General features: G+C 43.2%; 1 protein-coding gene across 11 annotated transcripts in view; it reads left to right on the top strand.

Moving 5' to 3' along the window:
- Positions 1-22,240, top strand: part of MICAL3 (microtubule associated monooxygenase, calponin and LIM domain containing 3) — a 252,360-nt gene that overhangs the window by 215,349 nt on the left and 14,771 nt on the right. For 9 of the 11 annotated variants that reach the window (XM_067536313.1, XM_067536323.1, XM_067536319.1 and 6 more), the window contains 5 exons: positions 411-505; positions 5,334-5,384; positions 7,503-7,610; positions 8,378-8,471; positions 13,894-13,944. In XM_067536313.1, the coding sequence (XP_067392414.1) occupies positions 411-505; positions 5,334-5,384; positions 7,503-7,610; positions 8,378-8,471; positions 13,894-13,944 (399 nt within the window). The remainder of the gene's footprint in view (positions 1-410; positions 506-5,333; positions 5,385-7,502; positions 7,611-8,377; positions 8,472-13,893; positions 13,945-22,240) is intronic. The other 2 variants (XM_067536316.1, XM_067536315.1) reach the window with 2 other exon arrangements.

Genomic DNA, 22,240 nt, shown 5'->3' with positions numbered 1-22,240 from the left:
CAAAGTGGAGCTGGCCAAAATGACTTAATCCCTGATGCTATCATCCAAATGCTCAGCCTCTTTGCAGGGATATTTACCTGGCTGGAGGGGAAAGGAAGCAGTGCTTACCATGTTCAACATCATTCTCAAATTTACCTCTTTCCAGAAGGTAAGTTTCCTTAGAAGAAAACACCACAGTCAGTGTTGTCACACTCTGGTGTTGCTTCATGGAGTGGTGCTTTTGGGAGCACGATATTCCCAGATATTGCAGCAGTGAAATGTGACTGTGATAACTATTTCAGAAGTGCAAGTCAAGCAGGAGCAAGACCAAGCTCAAAAGTATCTGCAGAGAGAGAGAAACACAATAGTGTAGTGATCACTCTTCTCACCTTGTCATCTTATTCTTACTTCTTTTTTGTCTATTTTCTCAGATTTGCAGCTCCGTCGACACTTGAGTTTCTCAGAGGACTCTGACCTCTCTAGTGATGATGTTCTTGAACGATCTTCTCAGAAATCCAAACGAGAGGTAAGAAGACCATTTGGATAAAGCTGTTGTCATACAGATCACAGACTCAAAACCACAATAATGTTTGCCAGGATTAAGTTTATGATTCTTATTGTTTTTGCTGCAGATGGTGTTAGTATAAGATTGTTTGAATAATAAACCTGAAATCAGCCAATCAGTTTCAACAATAAGCCAGATTCCCTATTGGCATTGTATAGAAAGGTTCTGTTGTCTCACTGCCACACTGCCTTACTCACAGGCATTATGCATTTATTGCCTTGTTCTGGGGGTAGGATATTTTTGTCCCTCTAGAGAACAAACAATCTCTAGCAATGGGAATTTCATGTCTAAAGAGTACATTTTACTGGCAGCAATGTTACTACAGAAATGTGCCACTGGGACATTCCTCACTTTTAGGACATTGTTGTGCCAATCTATTCAATATGTTGATCTGGTGGAGTTCAAGGCAAACTGCATACAGCTATGTTACTGTACATTCAGCAAAGGCATACACAAGACAGATTATCCAAAGAGGATCAAGCTGCAGGTTTGTGGTTTTGCAGCATGGCATACGTTTGTGTATTTCCCCAGGGAGATAGGGATCTATACATTAGCATTCTTCTGGCTGGACAGGGTCAATGGGCACCTATTCCTCTCCCATTTTGTCCCTGCTCCCTTTGAGGAATCATGGCAATTAAACAGTATTTCCAGATGTATCTCTTTGGGTATAAGCAGTGATTATAAAACTGAAATCGGAAAAAGGCTGTTTGGATACATGGGGATTTGAGCATAGGTCTGTTTGCCATCGATGTAAGGGATGGGTTTGCGCTCAGCTTCTTGAGAGGAAGAAGTGTCTCTTTCTCATGAGCAGCCTCCTCTAGCTAGCGCTGTAGAGTTCTAGAGTGAGCCCCGTTGACCCCTCCTCAACCAGAGGAAACTTTGCTGTGAAATGGGGCTCAAAGGGGAGTAGAAAAGTAAAGAAAAAATGGAAGGAGCTTCTGTTGGACCCCCACAAACACCCAAAAAAAACCCCACATCATTTTGATGGGACCAGGGCTAGCTGTGAGCAAGAGACCTGGCAGGAACTGAGGGCTCCTGCTTTTTATTTCTCTATATCTAGAGTAGTCATTAAATAAATAAGGGGGTTTCTGTGTTTTCATAGTTTCATTTGAACAGGGGAAAATATAAAGCAAAAATAGAACAAGTGAAAGATAAAAATGTGAAGCTAAATCACAGTGGATGCTGGAGTGGGGAGAAACCTGCAGCTCTTGTAGAGGTTCTTGGACATGCCCTGCAGATTTGGGGTGTTGGGATTGGGTACGGCCTTCTTACCCACAGTGCAGTGATCCTCAGCTCAAGCATGCACTGGAAGGAGAGAAGAGAGAAGTGAGTTCTCTCCTGTCCCTTCTTTTTTTCTCCCTTGTGCCTGGTTCTCAGAGTATGTCTTCACTTCAAACTGGATGTGTATTTCCAGTTTGAGGAGACATACCTGTGCTAGCTCTGATTGAGCTACTATGCTAAAAATATAAGTGTAGCTGTGGGAGAGGCTAGCCACTCGAGTACGTACCCAGCATCTCGGATGGGATCGTACACCTACATCTCATGAAGAAAAGGAGCCTCAAAAGGCAGTATCACAGATCTGTACTCTAATGGTGAGCTGCTCCCCCCACCTTTCACCAACCTTGGAGAAATCAATGGCAAATGTGGGGTTAGGGTAGATGACTGGTTCGCTGGTGGAGGTCTCAGCTAATTAGGGAGGGTGTGGAGTAGTGCAAGTGGAAATACAGCAGAAGATCATTTCCACCTGTATTTTTATATATGATAAGATAAAATGTAGTTAGAGTAACTAACAAAAATTTTCATAAACATAGCAGGCAGAGGGATTGGTGTACTGAAGTGAATGGGACTCATCCTTGCTTAATTAAACCTCTTTAAGCTTCCCTGCCTGTGTGTGTGTGTGTGTGTGTGTATATATAGTCACTTTCTCTCAGAGAAGGGTCTTGCGCTGGGGTCTGTTCTTTGTACTGGATCCCTTTCTTCTCTTTGTTTTTCACTTCTGTTCCTCCTTTGCTTGCCCTCAAGGAGTTTCATGACAAGTTCCGCATTGCATCTCAGATGCAGAAGGAGGAGGTACCTGGGGAAACAGAAAAAGTTGCAATATAGGGGAGTTCAGATAAGAGCTGTGATGCTGTCATTCCTGTCCAGCTTGTGACTCCTGGCAGGTGGAAGCAGGACTTCAATAAGCACCATGACTGCTCTCAAAGTTGGGGGTACCCTATCACTCACTCTTTTTCTCTGGTACCTCCATGGTGAGCAACTTTGATATAAATTGGCTTTTGCAAAAGAGATGGCGGTCACTGAATATTCCAGGGCCTGGTGATGCTAGAGATGGCCTGGAATTCTTCCTGGCACCTAACCAAAAAAATTGTTCTTCCTCTAAATTTTCTCATTATTTTACATAAGCAGTAAGATTTCCAGGATATGGTTTTCATGTCTAACGTTCTCCATTTGTTGCTGGTGGAGTGACACTTAAACATCTCTTCTTTGCTCAGTGCCTGCCTACGCTTTCCAGGAACAGTAATTGGGAGCATGATTTTGGGGTTTGTGCCTTTTAACTACAGATTAAGTCAGCTGCTTATTTCCTCCATTGTGGGAGAAAAGTGGCTTCTTCTATGCCACAGAGCTTTTATCTGAACCCTTTCGAGATTAAAATCCAGCTGAGGTTGCTTTTGTGGTGGTTGTATTGAACTTGCTTGGCCTGTGTAGCCTGCCCATTATAGTATTAGCAATCAGCAGTAAATTAACTTTGTGTGGCTTAGTGTGTTGCCTTTCAACAAAAGCTTCATGTAAAAAATGTTAATATAGTTCCCGGTAGGTTGTGTGTGTGTGTGTGTGTGAGTGTGAGTGTGTGAGAGAGAGAATATGAATGTACAGGATGTGGTGTGGTGATCAGAGTTACCTGTTTCGTGCTGCAGATAGTTTGCTGACTACTGAAGTGTGCACACATGTTCAAATTGTTTCTCAGCTTTTCATTCATGATTGTTTTAGTTAAATGAATGTTCTGCAAAAATGCTGAACACTGGCACTTTGCCCAGGGAGTCACAGTGCTCTCTGTACCTCATTGCACAATGGAAATTCGCTTTGCTTATAAACACTGGGCAGTACAATTACCTCCCTTTAAGAGTGTAATGGAGCTAAGGGTATGTCTACGCAGCAGCTGGGATCATGTTTCCCAGCATGGCTATACGGACACACACTAGCTCTGCTCGAGTTAGCAGGCTAAATATAGCAATGTGGCGGAGGTGGCTCAGGAGCAATCCCACCCAACCCCCTGTTTGCCCCGTCTAGCCTGAGCTGTCACTTGTGGTACTGCAAGCCCATTGCTGTTTTTAGTGTGCTAGTTTGAGCAGCGGTAGTGTGTACCTGTCTACCTCGAGCACAGCTAGCATGTCTGTCTCCGAGGAAGCACTCCCCCAGCTGCTGGGTAGACATAGCCTTAAAATGCAACTCTTGGATCGGTAAGCCAGTGACTTTTTTTCCTGAGTTGAAATTACAAGACTGAAGAGCCAGAGTAGAGTGTTCAGCTATGACTGACCCACAGTTCAGTTCCTTGCTGAGCCGCTGCTGGCTCCCTCCAGTAGCAGAGCACTTCCAGCACCACGCAGCAGCACTGGGTCAGTACTGGCACAGTGAAGAACATCTCCACTTCAGGGAGTCCCATTTAGGTAGCATATCTGAGTCTTTGTTAGCTTGTGGGGAGCAACATGCTCAGAGCCCAGGGTGGTGCTTCTGCAGGTTAGAAAGTAATGAGCGGGGCCATGGTGGTCGAACTTGGTAGAGCTTATTTTTAACTGTTAAGTAAGGGCCATATTTAAGACTTAGATAGACATTGTGGAGCAGAAAGTAGATGAGGAAGGAAATGCGACTGAGTCAACACATGCTCTTGCTGCTGCTCCGCATGTTGAACAAGCAGACACCAGAGTGAGTCCCACCAGGACCTAGGCTTTAGGCTATGTGGCAAAGTTAAACCCATGGACAAGATATCAGACTAAATAAAGTGCAGCGTAGTGAGATAACTGAAAAGGCTTCTTCTCCAATAGATTCATAAATATCTAGAATGGACTGTTTGTCTTAGTTATACATCTGTACAGTGTCTAGAGCGGTCGAGTCCCTGTCCCGGATTGGGGTTCCCAGCTTCTGCTGTAATACAAATAACAGCTTAGTGAAAGCCTTTGGTGTTGGGGATTATAAATCTATGATGCATACATATCAGCCAGTCTTATTTTTTGATAGATCTGTTGAAAGTTTTGTATTCCTGATGAGAAATATCAGATGGGCTGGGTGAATCTAGGGTTCTCACAAGCCAAATCTTTCTTTCAAAATTAACACAATAATATGTGTGTGGAATTTTTTAAGAAGCCATATGTGATTGGCTGAACTGGATCAGATCAAAACAGAACCAATCCAAACATTGTTCCAAAGCTTGAACCAAAATGTTGTTTGTCCACATACCTACATATACTTATTGCCAGAGCACATGTTAAATCCATAATCTGCTGGGGTGGCAGAAACCTCCTGAAATAGAAAAGGGGATTTCCTGCTTGACTGATTTTCCCAAGAGGTTCCTCAGTGGGAATTGCCTTCAGGAGAGTGCTGGTAAATGGATTTTTGAGTGCAGAGCTTCCATTGTGCATAATCAGGCTGTGCCAAGTTCACCATTTGTGCAGTTTTATGTTGCATTTAAAAACAGCTTTGTTTTTATTACTGTGCATTTGTTTTCAATGTTGAACTGATTTTGCTCCATTTTGTGTGTTTTTATTTTTCTTCCTTTACCATTCCCCTTTTAAAGTCGATTTATGTACCCCACGCCTTGGCATTCAAGAGATCATACTCGTCAAAGGTAGTGTCTCCATTGCCATTAGCTGACCATTGTTGCATGCATGCCCATTTATTAACCCATCGGATCCATACCTTACTCCCAGCCCTCCCACCACCTCTGCACTAACATCACCACCCCTGACTGTGCATGAATGAGATGTTAGCAAACACTGGCAGCAGAATCTTCCTCAAGATCATCTACAGAAAATGCGTCGATCCCCAAACTTTTCTGACTTGTTAGACTGCATGCAATGATCAGTGCACCTCAGGGTCCGAAAGGAGGACTGTTAATCACTCTTCAGGACAGTCTCGTGCTGCAGAGGCCTTGAGAACTCTTTGCCTCCTAACAGGCTGATGTGTTAGGCAGAAAGTGTTCTATATAGGCGTGTTTTAAATAAACAACCCTCACCATCTGAAAAAGAGTAAATGGTCATGTGTTAGTTTCCAGGGTCTTTTGAAACACTTGGACACACCCTGAAATCTTAATGAAATTCTATCCCAGGTTGAAATCAAAGGGCAGAATTTGCATGAATTTTTCCAGAATGGGAATATCTCTGTTTCCTAAACACCATCCCTGCCCCAAATTTAGCCTGTGTCACAGGAGTGTCTGATGGGATTTGAAGCCCCCACCCCTCAATTGTTTTGCCATCTAACTGGGATAGCATTATGTGCAGAAGAATGAAGAAGCAAAGCATTAACTCCTTTCCTTGGATGATACCATTTTGCCTCCATGTAATTCCCCATGTCAGAAGCTTGGGATAGAACTGCTGCCCTTTGGCTTTAAAACTCCACTGAAGATCCCACTAAAGTGTCCCAGATGTTGGTTGTCAAAAACAATGTTATAGAGATGGGCTGCTCAGTTGGGACTTACAAAAGAATAGTGATGATAACTAGATTTAAAAAAAAGAAATTCAGGTCTCCCTTTCCCAATATTTTGCCCCTTAAACTGAGCTGCACAGTAGAAGGGGATCTGTCCATGACTGGGTTTGATTATGGAGAGGCAGGTGTCTCTTTCCAGTTGTCCCTTAGATTGTGGATATGTGTATATAACGAGGAAAGGCGCTGTTTTCAGTCAAGTGAACTCAGTCAGGTTAGCTTGACATAATTGTGAGATCACGTTAACATCTTTAAAGTCACATAAGCTTTAAGGTCACCTCAGCTACAACCCAGAGGTAATACTGGTCTGAAATGACTGAAAAGTTGCTAAACTGTGTCTACACTGGTATTAAGAGGGCTTTCCTATCATGTTAAGCTAACTCAACTGAGTTAACTTGGCTGAAAAAAGCACCTTCTTCCCCTGTAGCTATGGCCTTTTTTTTGTTTGTTTGTTTGTTTGTTTTTGTTTACCTGATTTCTTATGGGGGTTTTTTTCCACTGGCTAGTTCTGATGGTAGTTGTTATGACAGTTCCTTCCCTCCACTCTTATGGTTAGATCTTATCTATGTACACAGAAATTACACTGATTTAATTATGGACTTGTCTACATAGGAAGGTTTTACCAGTTATATAGTTAAACTGATATAGTTATATCAGTATAACTCCTCTAGGTAGACACTTATTCCAAATAGAGTGACTTTTTTCTATTTAGCTTAAATCTCTTCCAAAGCAACGTAAGATAAACTGAAAAAGGCACTCTTATACTGGAATAAGAAAGTCCACATGTGGGAGATACTGATATAAATTAAGATGTTAATCTAAAACAGTATAATTATGTTGGTATGACTTTCCCCTGGTGAGAAGCCCTTCATTTGTTTCTAAATTAAGTCAGTGCAACCTCCATACCAACACACTCTTAAATTGATTTCAGAGTGTCCACACAAGAACGTTGTACCAATTAATTAAATGGGTGCAATTTTTGTGTTTAGACTGGGTCTAGGATATTGTACAACAGCTAGAGCCAGGACTGGGATGCTGTATAAGATCACAGCTTTGCAGTTGAGCCCACACACTCCTTCATGCTGTGTTGATCCTGACAGCGTCACTTGCTGCGCTATAAACACCTGTGCAGATGGAACAGCTGGATTGTGTGGCAAAGTTCTGGGAATGAAGGATCACATCGCATGGAGAGAGAGGTGCCTCCCTTCCCTTGCATGCCTCTTCACTGTGTGTGACATCTGCTCTTTTTTTTTCCTTTCTGCAGAGAGCCTACACTGAGGAGGAGCTGAGTGCCAAACTGACCAGGCGAGTGCAGAAAGCTGCCCGGCGACAAGCCAAGCAGGAGGAACTAAAGAGGTTACACAGAGCCCAGGTAGTACCTCGTGTAGTATCTTCTCGCACTGGCAGGAAATATGCTCTGCTGTCCCGGAAAACCATGTTATACTGACACTTAGCAGGATGTGCAAGAGGAGACTGTATATCCAGATTTTCTTGATTACTCTCCTGTATTTCAACAGGATTGTTGCTCTTCCTACTGACTTTGTCACATTGGGTGCCACATCACAAACATGCCAGGAGTTGCTTGAAGCTTTCATGATAGTGCAGAGCAGGGAAATACCGCTATAGTCCGAACTATTACTGTTGAGCAAAAAGCATTGTTAATTGAATGGAATAACTGATCTCCTGAAATAACATGCGATGCAGCTATGCCAGTGATGATTGTATAAGCCATGGATGTTACAGTGGGATTTTGCTCCATTAACTGTTAATGGAATGGCTTTTTATTGTCAGAGAGGCCTTTAGAATGGTTGTTGAATGTCCTTTTCAGGGTGTGGTGGGAGTTGCATGAAACCTGTTAGCCAGTTGTGTTCTCTCCCTCAGAAAAGGGCCCACCTAACCAAACAGTACCACCGCTTGTCTTGGGAGTCTGAGGCAGAAAATAGAACATCATGGGATTGCTTGCAAAACTAGGGCAAAAGACACACCTCTCTCCTGACACCTGCCTCTGAAGCCCTGCATGAAGAGCAGCTTTTTGGAATTGCTGGGAGAAAGGGGAGCAGTCACTTGGGGCTGGGTGGATAATCTGGAATACAAGAACAGTTCCTGATGATGATGTTCTTCTCTCTCCTTCTTGAACAGATCATCCAGCGGCAGCTGGAGCAGGTAGAAGAGAAGCAGAGGCAGCTGGAGGAGAGGGGGGTTGCAGTGGAGAAGGCCCTTAGAGGGGAAGCAGGTACTGTACAATATTTGTTTTGTTTTTAATGTTTGCTGACTAAATGCCCATGCAATAGTCCATAACAATTTGGAGTTTAGGATGAGGGGGTCCCCTCTAAACTGAAAGTGGAATAGTTTAACCTGGACTCAAATAATGAATTCCTTCCCCTTTCCCAGCAGAATTTTGAATCTCTGTTATCCCTGAGGTTTTTCTAACTCTGGGGCTTCTCTCATGACAGAAGTCTCCAGAGCAGTTTGTCTTTGCTTGGAGCTCAGGAAATGCTTACCCACTATTCATTAAAAGCTATTGTATAAGAGCTAGGTATTTATATTATTATGTATTAGTTGAACAAAAGTTATTTTTTTGAATATTAGTTACATTGAAGAGAAATTGCACAGGGGTTACCCAGCTGGGATTTACTTGGGCAATAACATTGCCCCAGCAAGGAGAGCCCAGTTTGCAGGATAAGAAACTAACTGTGAAATGATGTATGTTTTTCCTGCATTGTATTGGATAATCAAAGTTAGTATCCACACAAGGGACCATCACAGAACTGCCCCAGCAAGTACCTTCCCCTCACTGCACCGGCCAGACACCAATAACCTCTCACCAAGTTGCATAGAGCAAAAATGCATGTGCCAAAAAGTTTCACTGTGTTACACTATTAATGGAATGTGGGACATCCCTTTTGTAGCTAATGAAATGAGTACTGAGTGAGGCTAGAAAAATATCTGAGCAGAAAACCTTTTGTTCCAAATGGCATTTTTCTGCTCTCCTGCCTTCCCCACATATTATCATAATCCAGAAAAAATAATCCCAAATGATAAAATTATTGGTCCAGGAAACAACACGCCACAGGCATATGCAAGATGTGTGTGCCTGGCAGGCCCAGATTGTGCACTGTTCTGCAAGGTGCACCGAGGTCGGAGAATATAAATAGTAATAATGGGACAGCTGTTGGAAAGATGGTACAGCGTGCTGCTCGGATGTTTCTTGAAGGACTGCACTGGACTGGGTGATGAAAATTCATTGAGAGGAAAGTCTGGTGTGGTTTTCATTGGTTACAACTCAGCCATCTCACTTTGTTGTGTTTAACCCTCAGTTTGGCTTTCTGAAAGTCAGTGTCAGAGAATTTAAGGCCAGAAGGAACCACTCGATCATCTATTCTGACCCCCTGGATATCACAGGCCACCAACACCACACGCTAAACCCAACAACTGAATTAGACGAAAGTAAATAAGATCTACAGGATACTAAATTATTATGTGCCATAGGAAGAGAATCAGGGGGACCACAATGCACAGTGCTCGAGTCCCCTGCAATAGCTTAAATTATTAAGTGAGAGATGCCTAGATAATTTTGGCAAGTGACCTTCATCTACCCACTGCAGAGAAAAATGCCTGTAGAGGCAGGACGATTAACAGTGTCTTATCAAAACAAACGGTTTTGCTGCAATTGTGTGGTCAGCACTGGAGGACAGGCTTGATCATCTCTGATGTTTTGTTCTGATTGACTGATTTCTGATATGTGGGTCACAGAATAATCTGATGCAATAACACATCTGCAGTGGCACCTCTCTATATTGTCTATGAATTCATGCATGGCACCACACGCAGACCCCAGGCCCTCCAGTTACTGCACAATTAATAGCACTCTCTTGCTCTCTTGTCTGGTTATTTTTTTAGCTTGTTCCCCTGTTGTCTTAAATCCCTTCTTCCTCATTCACCTGCTGGTGACATCCATGTGTGGAGTGTCACCAGGGGCTGTGGAGCCTTACAAATGGAAGTGTGTTCTTCTCCACAATCTAGGGAATGTCATAGGCAGGCAAGAAGTGATGGTGTGGGGGTTGTGGGTATCCAGTTTCGGGTGAGGGGGGAGAGAGCTGAATTGGGGTCTTGCCTATTTTACTTGTCATTGAAACTGACAGAAACCTAACGCCAGCCCTGCATGGGCTAGTGTGTTTGTGACCATTTTTTTTAAAGCAGGAATATGAGAACATGCATCTCTCTTGGTGCTACTGCGAGAATCTCCTGCTCCAGCAAATTTCTGGGAGCTGCTCTGAGCCTGACAACAACACATTTCCACCAAAAGGTTGTACAAGTTACATTTACAGAAGCTTAAACCCATCATAAAGGACTCTGCAGCCTGAACTCTTCCAAGCCTCGCAGAGGATAAACAGGGAACACTTTGTTCCAAAAAGTGTCGTAATCCAACCTGCGCTGGCTGAAACGCAAGCTAGAATGTGACCTGTGTCCCCCACTTCCTCAATCACCCAATGTGGGTGTTTTACTTATCTTCACACAGGAGCCACTGTATTTCCCTTCCTTTTAAAACTCTTACTTTACCCCTCCCTCAGTAGTGTCATCAACTTCTATCTCCTCCATCCTTGGGTCATCCAGGAAATCTACATACATCTCCTCCTACCCTTGTCCCTGCAGCAGACCATTGCATTGCTGCAGATACTGACTCAGCAGTGATCTCTATGTATGAAATCACTGCAAATTCCACTGTGCTTTATGGCTTTGAATCACGCCTTTTCGTCCTTGGTCAACAATGTTCAGGCTTTCCCTTAGTGAAATCCTATAAGCAAGAGGGATCAAAAGGAGAGGTGAATGTGTACAGTGCTTGTATCAGACCTGAAAATGGTCTCTCCCTGTTTCACAAGTTGTACAGAGGCAAGGAATGCCCTAACCATATTTAAGGTGGGAAAAATACATCTTTTTTACACACCTGGCAGACACAGAGGGCTGAGGTACATAGGAATTACTATATAGGATCAGACCAATAGTCCATCTAGTCTAGCATCCTTTCTTGAAGAGTAGCTGATACCAGATACTTCAGGGAAAGGTGTTAGAATCTCTGTAATGTATAACTGTATAATCACCTGTCCATAGCAGAAATTTCTCCTTAACTTTCATCATCATGACTTTTGCCATAAACCATGAAGCTTTATATTCCTATTAAATAATAATAATAGTAATTAATTTCTAGTAGTTCCTACAATGTGCTAGACGCTGTACAGACATAAAGGAAGGAACAAAGTCTACCAAACAAATGGTAAGAGGAACCACGCAAGTAAAGTGGACAAAATGATTAGCCACTTCTGGATGATGATGATAGACGTATGGGCAGTATCCATTTATTCCTCAAACTTTCCATTATTAACCAGCTACATTTTGTGCATTTATATTGTTTATGGCAGTGAGTTCCACCAGCTAATTATGTATTGTAAAAATAGTTCCTTTACCAGTTTTAAATTTGTTGCCTTTCAAATTTCCTTTAAATGCCCCCCTTTTCCCTTATATTATGAAAAAGAATAAACAAGAACATCTGAACATCTGTGCACCACCCATTACCTCTGTCAAATCCCTTCTTATTCATTTCCTGTCTCAAAATATTTTAAATCTCTCCTCCGATGGGAGTCTCTCCCTGCCTTTAATAATTCTCCTCACCCACTTCTGGACTGATTCTATTTCTGCAGTATCTTTTTTGAGATGGGGTGATGAGAGCTAAAACCAGCATTGTAGATGAGGATTTATGATTTGTTTATATCATGGCATTAAAATAGTTTCACTTCTGTTTTCCATCTATGCTATATGCATCTTAACACTGTTTGCTGTATCAACTGTCACCGAGTAGATGTCTTCATTGAACTGTTCACAATGATGTCCAGCCCTCTTCCTGAGAAGTTATAATTAATTTAGAACCCAGCAGTGTGTATGATTTTTTTTTTCAAATCATTTCTTCCAGTTTGCATTATCTGATATTTGTCAACATTGAATTTCATGTACCATACTGTGGTCCAATCATCTAGCTTGGTTACATCCCTTTGAAGTCCCCTTGTCTACTTTGGTTTTGACGAAAACCTAAATAATTTTAGCTGCAAATATTTCCACCTCATTGTTCACCTTCTTTTCCAGATCACTGATAAATACATGAACCCCACCAGTCCGAGTACAGAACTTGGGAATACCTCACTATTAATTTCTTGCCATGTTGAAAGTGGAACATTTATTCCTACACTGATTTTTTTTATTCTTAATTTCTAGTCCATAAGTGCTCCCGCCATGACTACTTAGTTTCCTTATTAGTCTCTCTGTCTTTCTTTGACAATCTCTCCCACTGGCAGTTGCACAGACTAAATTTCAAGTCTTAGAAAAGACATCTTTGAACATTCTGAAATGTGGCCTCCATCCCAGGTGAAAAGTTCAGGAGCTCAGTCTTTTGAAATCTTTTTTGCACCAGTGTGGGGCCCCCCCCTTCTCTCTCAGGTGCAGCAGGATAGTCTCAAAGAAGATTCAGTTCTCCTATTCCCTCCGGTGCCCCTTGGGAAATGGTGTTCGGTATGGGATTGATATTAGTTTATTGAAACTTTGTTTAAAAAAAAAAAAAAAAAAAAAGGCCATTGGCTAGTGAAACACACTTTTAGCTGTGATCACTAGTGTTTAATAATTAGCCAACATAGACAATAAACTAAGTGAGTAATGAGGGCTTTGTCATCTTGGATGTTTCTTCTCACCCTTTAAAGAGATCTTGGGCAGCCAATTTTAAAAGTTAAGGAAAATATGTCTGCTGCTGTTAGACCACCGGAGCTTTACTAAGAGTATCTGGTCTTCATGAGCTAAACCATGTGCTTTGGGAAATAGTGTACTCAGTCACACAGAAAGAACTGCCCCCATGTGCCTCTTGCCCAAAGAACCACAGTGTAGTACCAGACTTGCTGGCTAACCCTTCTCTATCAGGTGTGCAAATACACAAACTGTGTCCATTATCACACACCTGCACAACCACACAAGCTCTTTCCTTCCCAAGCACACACCTCAGCTCCACACCAACAGACATTCTCCTTCCCCAGCACACCCTTCACACTGGCAGAAATATACACTTGTCTTCCTAGTGCACATCCTCATGTGCTCTCAGTTATGCCAGCACATGGTGCCCTCTGCTCACGTGCTGTACGCACAGTCTTGTCTCACCCTCACCCCCAAGAAATCAATCCTTATACCTCTCCTGCAGCTTCCCTGAGAAACTACGATGCTTTCTTATGACACATTTTTCAACATGGAGGCAACAAGCATAGCCCTTCCTTTCTTAGGAAGAACAGGAAACAGGTTGGTGTCAGGTACTGGTGCAAACGGAACTAGCTGAAGTGTCTCTGTACAGACCTTGTGCCCCCTCCCTCTGGAAGCCAATGCCTGCCTGCCTGCCTGCCTGCTGGGAATTATTATTCTGTCTCCCCATCTCCTCCAGTATATGTATATGTGCATATATATTTATATAGCTGCATGATTTCTTGTTGTTTCTTTGTTTCTTTCTCTCACCTTCTGTCTCTCTTGTGTGTGTGTGTGTCTTTCTCTTTCACATATATTGCTTTGATTTGGTGGGGCTCGGGGTGGATATCTGATCCAATAACTCTCTCTTCACCCATTCCTTGTTGTAGACTATTGGGGAGAGTCTTATTACAGTGACCTCATCGACTTGCACCTGGGTGGTATGTATAGCAGAACCTCTTACTGAGACTAACCCTGCTGACACCCCTCCCCAACCTTCCCTTCACCTATTTCTCCCATCCTTGGCTCACAAACAACAAGAAGAAACGAACCTTGCACATAACTGATTGGCTATCGCAGAATCCCTTTTCCAGCTCAAAGAGAGGAGACCCTGTCGCAGTCCACACACCATTTGTAAGGGATCCTCCTTTGGGGTTGTACATGGCTGAATTTTGGTTCTAAATTTAATTTTTAACTCCTAAATTACAGCCACCTTTGCTCTTGGTAATGAAGCCCATTTCGTTGTCTGGCTTCCCAGAAACATTCTCTCCCGCCACATTCCACTAGGATCAAAAGTCAGCATAAAATGAATGAAAAAGATGGGAATCAAAAGCAAGAAATACCAAACTCTACTAGCTACCCGCAAGCAATCAGCACTCCTTAGGTAGAGCCAAGAGAAGCTAACTGCTGGCTCGCCTTCTCTTCTCTGGCCCTCATTTCTCATTCAGAATATAAAGTTGTTAAGCCCAAAGTGTATATTTATAGGTAGGGAGAGCATTAGGACCAATTCCCCGAACTGGAAAGGAGTGACTTCCATGTACACACACACACTCTGGTCCTGATAGAAGTCCATGGCAGTCTTTCCATTGACTGCAAGGGGCTTTGGATCAGGCCCTGTAAGAGCAGTTTATTTTTTTAAACTGTCATTTCCTTCTTCTGCCATTCCCCAAGACTTCCACCATGACCATCAATGCACCACACTGTAATCTCATCTGGCTGCTGTGAATAATTCCAGTCCACCCTGATGCACTATCATTTTGGACAAAAAATACCCACCTACATTCAAGTGACAGAATACAGGCTTTTTCTTTTACTGGCCCTAGCTTGCTGTCCAAATTGTCTGTGATCATTTTCATGTGGCAGTCCCTTCTTCATTTACTTACTGTATCAGTCTCTCTAGGCTTTGTTGTTGTATACTGAGACTTTTGAAGGCAAGATTGTTCAGTTGTGCCCTGTACCCTCATGTGCACAGACAGTAGGAGCTGTAAAAGGGTTGATGCTGAGTTACACTTAATAGATCCTTATCCCTGGCTAATGCTATCTCCATGATACCTTCCCCTCCTTCTTATCCTAATCAATGCCTCCTTGGAGACAGCAGTCCCATCAAAATCACTACTGATAGCTAAACAAAATAAAATGAAAAGAAATAAGATTTTTGCTTTTTAAGGGGGACAGTCATTTTAAAAATGAAATCCTACCTAGTGCTGCAAATAATCTCAAATTATTAAAACTAAAAGCCTAATTTACTTTACTTTACACAATTTGTGGTCATTGACTTTTTGCATTTCTCTCACGTTGGACAGTCACACTAGACTGGGCCGCCCGTTTGTAGTCAGTTTTACTTTGTGTGGTGCTCAGTCACTAGCACAGTTCTGTTGTGTTTGGATTTCCGACACTCCTGGGAATTTTACATTAGTCAATTGTTGGTTTTTTTAATGTTTTTAAATCATGAGATGTTTCTCTTCATATTAGATGTTGAAAAGCTTTTTTAAAATACACCTTAAATTTGGGGGAAAAGTACAGTATCTGGCAGTATCCCTTCAAAAAAATTACCCAGTACACCCTACCAGATTATGTGCCTTTTTAGTTCTGTTTTTGTTTCCTCTGTAATTTGTTTTACATTTGCTTTTGGGACTGCCAGAGCACTTAGGCCAGAAATGAATGCATAGTATTGAAGCTAAGGAAAGAAAATCATCTCCTTCTTTGTTCCAGTTTAATGGTGAATTTAAGCCTCAGTCCTGCAATTGACATGCCTGGGCCGACTGCTGTACCTGTGTCGAGTGAGACTGAAGTTGTTGGGGCTCCATATAGGTGCAGCAGTTTGCCCACTATTGCCCTGCCTAGCATTATGAATGGCTAGTACTCCTGTTTGGATTGATGATTACACTAGTGGCAGTCAGTGTCTGTCCATGGAACCAGTCAGGGTCAGACCAGACTGCAGAAGCTACCCTATCCATAGAATGCTGACCAACTGAGATAATCAAAAGTATAAAAATAATTTCTCAAATTGAACTTTAAACCCTCTTGAATAATTAAGGCCCATTATTAAGTTTTGTTTGTATACTGTGATACCGGAGAGTTGCACTGCAGTGAGTCATTACAGATTCCACAGCAACTTTCACAAAAGTAGCAATGCTAACCTGGACACCCTGGTTGCATTCCAATTTGTGCAATTACATTTACTGCCCTAAATTGCCCCTGTACTTTTATTTAGATGTCGTATTCCTCACTTCCCATTCTAAAATGTTGTGTTTTGTCACTGTTAAACAAATGCTGCATTTTAGTGCTGGGCAGTTGTTATGTGTATATTATATTGCACCCCAAAAACAATGTTAAAAGAACATTATTCAGGTTGCAAAATCAAGCATTTAAAAGTTAGGAAATGCCAGAATGAAGATTACACAGGTGATCTTAATTTGTTCCCTTTGTGTGAAAGCATTCTGATACAGTCTTTAATTACATGCTCTCATGTGCTTTTCCCCCACAGGATCCCTGCCTCATTCAGTGCACAATGGATGGTGCTCGCTTAAAGAGCAGCTATTCAATATTATGTTTTTTCCTCAGTGTTCAGTGTGTCGCCCCAGGCCTTATTTACTGCACACCATTCAAACCCCTCTCTGAAGACATTTCCTCATGGGTCTTTCTGTGCCACTCATCACTATAGTGTCTGAGTCTTCACAAACATTAGTGAATTCATCTTCACAGCACCCCAATGAAAAGAAAGATTATTTTCTCCATTTCACAGATGGGAAGATGAGGCACAAAGAGATTAAAGTCAAAAGTTTCTACTAATTTGGATGCCCAGTATGAGATTCATAGGATTTGATTTTTCAGAATACTTAGCATCATATACCAAACCACAGCTCCCATTGATATCAACTGCAGCTGGGAGTGCTCAGCACTTCTGCAGATCAGACCACAGAGTCTCAAGATGGGCACCCAGAAAATGAGGAAGATAACATTAGCGATCATCTGTGAAAAGTTTGGTTTATGTAACTTGCCTAGCATCAGAGGGAACTCTGTGGCAGAAGCAAGTATAGAATCCAGTTCTCCAGGGCTGCATTCAACTGCCTTAACCATGAAACCATCCTTTTTCTTCTGGTAATCCTGTCTCATTCACTACACACCTTCCTACTCCTCCAACAAATGAGGTAGGGTCTTAGAGACAAAGTTTCCTTTACTATGCACCCTGATTCATCCTCAGAGCAGTTCTATCCTGTGCACTGAATGAGGCCGGGGTCATGTGGAAAAAATATGAGATCATGTAATTAAAGACTATCATAATGCATATGCACAAGGGGGCTGAATAAAGGGCATACATTTTCCTCTTCCATGTTGCCTGGGCCGAACAGGAGGGAGGTCACTGAAGAGACAGGCTCCCTGCTCTCAGTTCAGGTGCCCAGACCTGGCATGGCCCGCAATAGCCTAGAACTGCAATTTTAGAAAAATTCCTGTTCGGCCCTCTAGAGGAAGGGAGGGGAGAGGAAAGAGGACTGGTTAATGATGTTGTGCTTATCCCCTCTTCCTTGTTGAAAAGATTCTTCTAAAGATCAACCAGCAGGGAAGCATAGAAAAACCCTGACTAATATTTGTCTAACTCCGTATTTCCTGTTTAAAGCTTGCTGCACCAGAACCTTGTTGGTTTTTTAAATGAATGTTTCAAAAAATTCAAATTGACAGTGTCCCTTTAAAGACCCACTATGTTAGTCTTATAGAACATGGCTCAAACCAGTTGAAACTGGGTTGGTCCCATGTCATGTAGATGGCAACCGTAAGCCGCCCTGAGAAGGGAAGTATTTCAGATGAATGAAAGAAAGAGGCTACCTCCCATGATCCAGTACAAAGGATTTTTTACTGGTCTAAGTCAGATTGGTTTTATCTCAGGCTTCAATATTAAACTAATGCCTTTAGTCTGGCTTCTAAAAGAAAGTTTTTGTGGGTGGCCTAAGAAATGTAAAAGTATCACTCACTTCCTCTTTCCTCAATTGGTGAGGCCAACTGTCACCACAGCAATGTACAAAACCCTGAGAGTTAGCCTCAGACCTGTCTCTCCTGTGCAGCACTGCTGTGTGCTGACTGCCAAACCACTCTGGTGAGCCAGCAAGGTGCAAATCTAATTCCTTGGCTACAAGGCAGCACCTCATCCCTCATCAGCACCTGATCCCACTTGGCCTGAGGTGCGTCCATTTGACATCATTGGGAGGTGTACGTGCTCAGCACTTCTCAGGGAAACCAGCTCTGCTCTCATCCCATAGGGCTCAGGCAGAAGAGATGCGCTGAGGCTGACGGTGGGGTTTAACTTAGGGATTCTGCTGCCACCTTCATCTTTTCTACTGTACTTTTGTCATTCCTGCTTGGTCATGTCTGCTGCTTCCTTTGGGTTTGTGAAACAGCATCTCACAGCAGAGAAAGGAGAAAACCAGTGTGGGGTGTTGTCCTTCCAACAGTGCATTACCTGGGGCAGTAGATATGAGCTAAATTGTTAAACAGAAGGAGAAAAAAATACATGGTCCAGGCACTCAGGGAGTTTTTAGATGAATTGAGCTACAAAACAGTCTTCAGGAACTCTTCTGAGTCATGGGTAATTGAGAAGATGTATTTTGATAACTCTAAAATTGTTCCTTCTCCTATGAGAGATTTAAGTTCAGAGGTGTTCTTAGTCCAGCTCCCAGTTTTGACATCTAAAGTATTTCATGGATGTCAGTAACAGAGAACAGTTGGATGCAGATTCTTCTAGCCCTGAAAGAAAGTTTTCGTGAGGATAATTCCCCCAACATAGTTTTGTACCTGCCAAGGTGAGAGTCAATTCACACATACAACTCATTAGAGAGACACCATTGTGCAGGCAAATTTAAAGGTATTGATTTTTCCAATTCAGGCTAGCCAGGCTCAGTAATGACAAAAGATCATTGCCATTTGCTGGCTGTTTGGTGTCATGTGTGGGGGGAAAAAGTGAGGAATCTCACTCTGGTTCCCACCACATAGCACACAGACTGATGCTACAGTCAGGGCCGGCCTTATGGAAAATGGCGCCCTCGGCAGGGTGGGGACGTGCAGAGATTCCTGAGCTGGGGGAGGTTCCTGGGTCTGACCTGGCCCTGGGATTGGCACAGGAAGAGGAAGTCCTACCCTCCCCAGCCCAGCCAGGACTAGCAAATGGAACCCAGCGCACACTGGGTGCCCCCAGCCCTTCCCCATTCCAGCTCTGGGCCCAGCACTCAGTGGTTAAAGTAGCTTTGGGCTGACTGGGGGCACAGGGATGACCATAGCGCTCCCTTGACCCCGGTGCCCTGGGTGGTCGCCCACCCGTAAGACCAGCCCTGGCCACAGTTAACACCCTTACTGGTCTGAATGGAGAGACCAAGGAATGGTCATGGAAACCAAATTCCTCTGTCATCCCCAGACTCCTGTAGGCCAGGATTAAATCACATTAGCAGGACAACGTAGGGAGGGTTGTCTTGCAGCTACCCACGCTGTACCTGTGTTGTGGACAGAGGAGTTGGTCTCCAAACCTGTCAGTCCAGGGCTTTTTATGAGCATGAAATTAACGTATAATTTTTAAAAATGTTTTGAAGAACAGATTGTTTTTTACATTCATCAACCTAGTGTATTGGTCCTTTTGGCCCTCATGACACTGGCCTGGGAAATAATGTTAACACATTTCTAGCAAGGATTGAGTTTTAGTATAGCTATCTCGAGAAGTGGTAGTTTCCCTTGCCAAGGTAGATAGGACCTACCTGTGCCAAACACTGTTAAGAAAGCTCCATTATGTATGGTGAGGAGAGGTGAAAAGCGGCAAGTCTTAAATGGAGGAGAGGTGCTAGGAGAAGTGACAAGGGCAAGGCAGGATAGATGGGGACCAAGGCTTCACCAGTATTTTGTAAAATGCTTATTGTATGGTTAGGTTTTATCTGTGCTTATCAGGAACCCAGTTACTGCCCAAACACAAAACTGTGGAGTCAGAGCCTTAAATAAATAACCCCGGCATTTGAAAATTGAGCTTTTCTGGAATTTAAATGTGAAATATGATGGTAAGTGGGCCGTCTAAATGAATGATCTTGCTAAAGAGATCTGTTTTTCTATTTGTCACATGAAATTGTTCCTGATTGTCTTCTTACAGCGATAGGGCTTTTCTTAAAGGGATCCACCAGAAGGCTAGTGAATATGTATGACATGGGAATGCATTTGCGGTCTATGATCATCTGTGAAAATCTGTTCCCTCTCTCCATGAAATAGTATAGATTGAACTTGTTTAAGGATAACATGGTGAAATCTATGCGCAAGCACTCACACCACTGCAGGAATCGCTAAAAATGTGGAGTCCAAACAGATAGGAGGAGAGTGGTGATGTTGTACTGTACAGCATAGGATGGGGTAGTAGAGTGGTCTACATTGCAGTAAAATGTGCTGTTTGGGATTGTATAGTACAATAATACAGAACAGTATCATACAGCGATATGTGCAATACAATATCATGATGATGGGTGCTTTATAAATGTTGCAGTAATATTTCACTGCAGTACAATATGCTATGCTGCTCAATGCAATACAGGACAGTCAGTACACCGCAGTACTCTGTAGCTTTGCCTAAAATCCTGTAGCTGTGTAATACAGTGGCAATATCTTTATTTTTAATTTATAAACAAGAAGTGTGGAGCCTTTTCCAAGTAATTCATTATGACTGGGAACAGAGGAAAAAGAAGCATTATAAGCAATACAGCCAGGGGACTCAATGAGAAGAAGAGGTGCTTCTGGTTGAAGAAAGTAGCACATGGAAAAGTAGAGAGACTAGAAAGAAGAGGATTGTGGTGCGGAGGCAGTGGGATTAGATCGCGAGTGCTTTTGACAAAGAATTTGGACACTAGAGATGCACGTTGCGGCCTGGCATGTAGGTGTTTCTGGTGGTAAGGAGGAATAGGGAAGGTCATAGGGAAAAATAATCTGTTATGAGATGGTTACTGCAAAAAGCTGCAAGGCTGAGACATTGGTGGTTCTGGCACGAGACAGGAATTGGGAAAAGCAGTGAAGTTAGACTGTAAGTGGGTAAAGGAGCAGTGGAAGACATGGTGGGGTCTGGCATGTGGGATGTAGGGAGAGATCTAGGAGAAAGACCAAGCCAGAGCCTGAGTTGGCAGAGGGAAAGGGTGTTTATATAAAGGAGTGAGGCAGGGAATACAACTGGCTCTAACAGTGGAACAGGTCCTGAGAGAAGAGGAGGAAGAGTTTTTATAAAGGTGTGTGCACAAATCTTAGTGCAGTGAAAACTGCACACATTATCTTTCATGGCAGGAGTGGTGCGTGCCCATACAACCACTGGGATTTGTGTGCACTAAACAAACACTTTCACCAATGCTCTACTAGGCAGCTGAACACCTGTGTTTTCACAACACTGCCATGTTGATGTTTTTTAGAACATATTAAAAGCTCCAGAATGAATATATATATATATATATATATATATACACACACACATATATATAAAAATAACATGTCAGGGTTGTGATCTATTGTAGATCACCAAATCAGGAAGGAGATGGCTGAGGGATTTCTAGAATAAATAACAGAAATATCCAAAACCCAAAACCTGCTAGTAATGGGGGACTTTAACTATCTAGTCATCTGTTGGAAAAATAATACTAATACGTTCTTGGAATGTTTTGGGAATGTATTGTATTTTGTTTCAGAAAGTGGAGGAAGTAATTAGGCCCCTGTCCCCATCAGCCGGGCCTAAGCAGGGAGTGGAGGGGCCATCACTGCCTCTCCAGCCAGCTTCTCTCACAGACAGACACAGCACTGCACAGAGGAAGCGGCCACCCAGAGCAGCCACCTTCACCTAGCAGAAGCAGCAGCTCCGGGTTCCACCTCCTCCACTGCCCACCTAGGCCCAGCTGCCAAGGGGAGGGGCCAAGCGAGCCAGAAACATGCTGAGGGTGGGGAGGCGCACCAGGAGAAGGGCAGACCACCTCCCCCAGGAGGAAACTTTGGTGGGGAGAGCACAACATCCTCGGGTGCAAGGTGGAGGGGTCTCTGGGGTAGGTGCCGGGAACGAGTTCCCTCTGTTTAGCCCAAATTAGGGGCCTTGCCCATGACGCTCCCCCTGCTGATGTGTCCACGGGGGTGCGGGAGCTCTGGGGAGAGACTGTGTTGTTGTGAGCTTTCCCCTCACTGGGGCCGGCCCAGAGGCACATGCTCCCTGCTCCTGTGGCCCACCCCTGGAGCTGGCAGGATTGGCTGCCC

The sequence above is a fragment of the Emydura macquarii genome, unplaced genomic scaffold (genome assembly GCF_026122565.2).
Source record: "Emydura macquarii macquarii isolate MOO-44397 ecotype Brisbane River unplaced genomic scaffold, CSIRO-AGI_Emac_v2 contig_3530, whole genome shotgun sequence".
Lineage (NCBI taxonomy): Eukaryota > Metazoa > Chordata > Testudines > Chelidae > Emydura > Emydura macquarii.
The sequence above is the reverse complement of the archived record's forward strand: the minus strand, read 5'-3'. Positions and strand labels throughout refer to the sequence as shown.